The 6,000-nt window shown below is 32.4% G+C and overlaps 1 protein-coding gene across 8 annotated transcripts in view; it reads right to left on the bottom strand.

Moving 5' to 3' along the window:
• LOC105838696 (serine/threonine-protein kinase 16) overlaps positions 1-2,058 on the bottom strand; it is an 81,333-nt gene extending 79,275 nt beyond the window's left edge. For 6 of the 8 annotated variants that reach the window (XR_004963908.1, XR_004963909.1, XM_036289002.1 and 3 more), the window contains exon 1: positions 1,846-2,057. Coding sequence is in view for 6 of the 8 variants with exons in the window: in XM_036289002.1 (XP_036144895.1) it covers positions 1,846-1,955 (110 nt within the window). In the remaining 2 variants the exon portion in view is untranslated. Of the gene's footprint in view, positions 1-1,845 lie in introns of all 8 variants that reach the window. The other 2 variants (XM_036289004.1, XM_036289005.1) reach the window with 1 other exon arrangement.
• Positions 2,059-6,000: the final 3,942 nt, after the last annotated feature.

Below are 6,000 nucleotides of genomic sequence, written 5' to 3' on the forward strand. Positions count from 1 at the left end.
AATGTTAAACAAATAATATATTAACTAATAAATAAAATAAAAGTATAACAAAATTACATTTTAGATTATAACTATAACTCTAACTTGCAACACTCACAAGAGGTCCATAATCCTCAACACGGACAATATAATTTTACATGTTAAATGCATGTGCACATTATATCAAATATTAAATTCAATTATAACAATTATGTCATTTGAAAGCCACATTAAAGCCCTTAAGTCAATACCCAACATATTTCCCAAAATAAAATAAGAATATACATCTATTAAACTTTCAGCTAGCGGCAATTCTAAAATACAGCTTATATAACAACATAATAAACATTCATGACCGCATTATGACGTCTAAACAATATGTAAAAAATTAATTATCTCCAAAATTCAACGCAAAGTATACAGAATATCATGACTTCCATATTCCGACATCTAGTCCATAACTGCCTTCTACAGTTTTCTATAATTAACATTATAGCTATATTTATATAATGTAACTTATCTACGTGTTATCTGACCTCTATTTTACAACAGTGTAAAAGTTAAAAAATGTAAATGCAATATTATTTACAACATTGCATATGTTATTTCAATTACTGAAACCTCTAAATCTATGCCAGAGTAAGTATATTTATGGTGATATTGCATGCAACATCAAAAATTAAATACTTAAAAACTGTACTATATTAGCAAATATTGTTATAATAACATTGTAAAAATGTTTATGCAACTTGCTTGCTAAACAATATTGGGAAATTTAAGATTATATCTTAAAAACATTCTTTAGATGTATTTTCAAATTTGACATCTTAAAAAAAGCATTTTAATATTCTAATTTTGGGCATTATACTATCTACAAATGATACTTTTTTATTTGTACAAAAATACCATTTTTTTATTCAATAAATTTAAATAATTGTATAAATATTATTATATGTATTAATTATTATATGTATTATACGTATACTGAATACTTTCCATTCAACTTGTATTTAATTTAATACAATTTAATACAATTCTATTTATGTGTTAGTGACTCAAGATGATTTTAACTCTGCTTTTGATGAGAGTTGGGCAGAATCAACAGTTTCCATTTAGTGCATTAAATTTATTAATTTAAGCTAACTTGAGATATAAATAACCACAGAAGTCACAGAATTGAAAAGCAATATTGCACACACACATGCATGCACAGCCGCACGCACACATACATGGGACGGGGAGGGGGGGTGGCAAGGTTTTGTTGATGACAAATTATGACTTAATTGACATATTTATTTCTCAACAAAGTATGCACTTTTATGCACTTCTGCCCAGGCAAGATGGATGCGGGAGGAGAACAGAAAGCCCCCTTGCACGTTCCAATTGTGTGCGTGTCAGGTCTGGTCTACAATAGCTGGAGTAAGCATGGAGTAAGAAGTAGGACTAGGCGTAAAAGGGTTAATCCAGTGTAAGAATGCTGGCATAAGGGCGTAAGCGAAATAAATTATTTTCATTTCGTCTTACTCCTACTCCTGCTTTTCTTAACGCTCGGTCAATCATAGCGCAGAAGGAAATTACCTTACTCTTATTTCTTACTCCTTGCTTACTCCATGCATTGTAGACCAAGCCTCACGTCCACGCATTGACAGATTTCCTAACCTAAATATTCGCTAACTTTAACGATTAATATTTCGCTTCGCGGGGCAAAACACTTTTTTTCTGCCAGATTTATTCGTTTCATGCAAAAACACGCCAAATAAGCATAGTTTCATGGTAGTATTCACTGATGTGAGTAAACTGAATAATTACCATAAATTGTATAATTAATAAGTATTTTTAATGTATAAAGTTATTTAGTAAACTTGCCCGTCTCCAAGTTGTTCGCAGACTTTATATTTTCTCAAGTTTACCGTAATGATCTCCTTAGTACAAATACAACCCATTTTTAAAATTAAATTTAATCCTAAGCTATTCATTCTCGTTGTTTATTATCATTTTTTTAGTGAGTTTTCGCGTTGCCAGTTGCCATGCCCCGCATGCTCCTAATGCTCCTAATCACTGACTACGGGTGCGTTCGGGGAGACGCTATTAGCGCTACCAGCATCAGTCCATTTTTATTACTCATTAAAAGTAGAACAAGGATAAACTGATGCTGATAGCGCTAATAGCGTCTCCCCGAACGCACCCTACGGGTGTGATCCACTTGATGCTACAAACGCTTCAAAACATTCTATGATTGGCCAATTCGTAAAATTCTTTGTTCCGATTGGTCATTCAAATGCTTCAAAGCATTTGTAGCGTCAAGTGGATCGCACCTTCCGTTTATGCCTCGTCTACAATGAATCGATAGTCATTGGTCGTAAGAAATCTAGCCAATCACAGTTGATCTTAGAGAAGAATAAGCGAACATGATTGGTTAAATTTATTACGACCAACGACTAATGACTCATTGGGTCTGGGGCTTGATTCTTGAATTCATTCGCAAGAAAACGTATGCGCAAATACCCGTTCTAACAGAAGAGTTGCAAGTTTATTGGTTAAAAATCATACGATAACCAATAAATTTCCAACTTTTCAGTAAGAACAGAATTTGCGAATACGTTTCTCTTGCAAATGAATTCAAGAATCGAGCCCCTGTTCGCGTCACATGCCCCAACATGCTCCTATTCACCCCAACGCACTCCAATACGTTGATTCCGATGACGCCAACCTATTAGAATGCGTTGGAGTGAGTAGGAGCATGTCGGAGCATGGCGACGCGAACAAACCACAATTGTCATAGAAGGGGTCTGTTCGCGTCACATGCCCCAACATGCTCCTATTCACCCCAACGCACTCAAATACGTTGATTCCGATGACGCCAACCTATTAGAATGCGTTGGAGTGAGTGTAGGATCCAGTGAACACAGTAATATAGCAGCAGTGTAACAGCAATGGCCTAGTTTACATCGTGCATTTGATACGCGTATCAAGTAGTGAATTTAAGCTGATCAGCCAATGATTAAACACATTCACTAGTTATTTACTATTTGATACGCGTATCAAATGCACGATGTAAACTAGGCCAATGTAACCAAATATAACAGGTTACGTTACTCTGAAATTACACGTAACTTACATGTAAGTTACAATTTCCGACTCAGCAATATAACATGTTATAATTACATGTTATCTAACCGTTACACAACAGTTACAAAGAAAAATAAAATAAAATAAAAATTTTATTTTTTAAAAATTATTTTTATCAACAGCACATACCCAAGGAACACACTAAAGTCAACAAAAAGTCAAAATGACTTTATTTTGATTCAAAATAGTCACGCATTTTTTTGTATGACCAAAAATTGACTCCAGTATCTGCTACTTAATGACGAAAAGATGACTTCCCAAATAGCACAACGAATTCGAAAAGAATTCTTTTTGAACACCCAAATTTTGAAATGAAGTCTTTTTCTAACCCATTTCTGCACCAAAAGGATTCTTAAGAATTCAAAAAAAGTTCTTTTGTATGTCACCAATTCTGAGCCCCTTTTGTAATGCATATAAAGTTCATTTTATGTTCTATAAGAATTCGCATTGAATTTAAAATTATTTTTTAATAGTATTCTAATAAAACTTTATCGAGATACTTTTTTGAATTTATTATGATTTTTTTATAGTACAAAAAAGAATTGCTTTTTGGTGTAAAAAAAAAAATAAAAAATTTTTGAAATTTTAAGAAATGTTAATTTAAAAATATACTGCTACAAAAATAGAGAATTTAGTATATTATTATAAGTGAGAAACTCTCTTATTGTTACTATACATGTATAAATTATGTATAAAATTTTCGCATATTTTATTGTAGTATATTATTGAATTAACATTTCCTGATTTTGTATAAAAATATATAACGTACTTTTTTACAATTTTTTTTACAAATTTTTTATTAAACGCATTATTATATGTTTATTATAATAAAAAAAAATATTTATTTAGTTATATATCAAATTTATGACAAATAATATATATATATATATATATATATATAGTTTGTTCAATTATATCTATTATAATTATAAGATATAAACATTTTAATAAATTTGTTTCACATGTGTTTTTACTCTATAAATGTATTTCAAAAATTCTTTTAATCAAAACAAAGAAAAACCCTGCACATTACTATAATACTAAATATATAATATTACAAGCATGACATTTTTTTGACGTCAATAAACCGTCAAATGTTGTTACCAAAAATTATCATTTTGACTTTTTCTGTCGTGATGTAATTATGACATCAATGTGATATCATTTTGACTATAATGTGTTCTTTGGGTACTACTGTAAGACTGAAAGTTAATGTTACTAGTTCTTACTCACCCAGTATATGTAAAAAAAGAATAAATGTCACTAGTTTATGATACTCACCCAGTATATCTAAGATGGCGCTGTGGAATAGGTGGCGTGCGAGGCCAAAGCGGAGGTAGATGGCGTCACAGATGGCGTTAGAAGTATCTTCCGGCTGTCATCTCCCAGCTCCGAGGAAGATGCGGATCCGGAGCAAGTCAGTCGGAATCTGGAACCTGAAAAGAATACTTACGTAAAACTTACCTCTCGTGCCTATCCGGTGATATTTGCTAAGGCGACCTAGTGTAGAACTCTAGTAAATATACTTACCTTGTTACTAAAGAAACCAGTTGATTTCTCGAACCCGGCCTAGATCCTAGAGAAAAGTCCATCCTCGATCTTCCTGGTAAAAGTAACCACGTTCCTGTAACTAAAGAAAAATTTTCAAATCTTACACTACATTTAGAATAAATTTTTATTAAATAATTAAATTTAAATTATGTTATTTTTCTTTATTCTTACTTGCCGCTGTTAGGTTTGAATCCGGGACCTTAGGATTACGAACCTTGTACTCTACCTGCTACGCCAATTTGACTCATCGATATGGATACTTGTTATTGTCTACATACACCTATATGTTATAATTGACGCAACTATATTATTTTTTATAAAAGCAATTAAATTTTGCAAAACATATTAAAAATAAATAGCATTAATTTATTTACTTATTAATTTTATTGTTAAATTTATCTTTTTCCATAACCTTAATAATTTGATGAAAATTGCGATCTATTTAGCACTAATCTTTGAAGCGTTCAAATGATTAATTAGATGGTTAACTATACAGGGTGTGCCTAAGCACCCAATGCTTGTAAAGAGGTAGAAGGGATCGAGACAAACATAAATACCCAATATTGTTTGGGTTTGGTCCACCAATAATCGAGATACTAATTTTTTTAATTGTGCGAATAAGAGCGCGCGGAAGGAAAAGCTCGAGCCGCTCGAGCCGTAGCACGGCCCACTGTCTCGAGTATTGGCGCCGGCGGCTGGGGGGGAAGAGGGAGAGTCGCGCCGCTCTGTGCTTCGCTGCTCCCACGTCCCACCGCACCGCGTCTAGACTCGCATCAATGGCCGCTCTCGCGTCCCACCGCACCGCGCCAAGACTCGCGTCGTTACACACATTCATGACAAATGACATAATTATGAATATAGTAAATTAATTAAAATTTTTGGTACATTCACGATAGATTCTTTCTTTTTCTTAAATATCTTATTTACAGTATCATACAATTCTAACTTTATTTCTTATCGAATTGTATCGTACTGTTAAATCTTTGATAACGAAAACATTGATAAAAAATTATCCTAAAATTCACGATTGATTCTCAAATTGAGTTTTTTAATACGTGTATTATAATATTTGCCACATCGAGTTCTCTCATCGTTACCTTTTTCTCTTACACGATGTCTTCATAGATATTTTTTCATACTGCAACAATGAAACATACTTAACTAACAGGAAACGAGAGAACGATAGAAAATGATATCATTTCTTGAAATTTTTTCTTTTTGATTCAGAGAAATGATGGATTGTGAAATATAAAACGATTAGATTCTCGTGTTTTTTTTTTAATAAATCACTGAAAATCTATCGTAATTAGTAAGTATTTCGGATAAGTATTTCGCGCATTT

Source organism: Monomorium pharaonis, chromosome 6 (genome assembly GCF_013373865.1).
Source record: "Monomorium pharaonis isolate MP-MQ-018 chromosome 6, ASM1337386v2, whole genome shotgun sequence".
Classification (NCBI taxonomy): domain Eukaryota; kingdom Metazoa; phylum Arthropoda; class Insecta; order Hymenoptera; family Formicidae; genus Monomorium; species Monomorium pharaonis.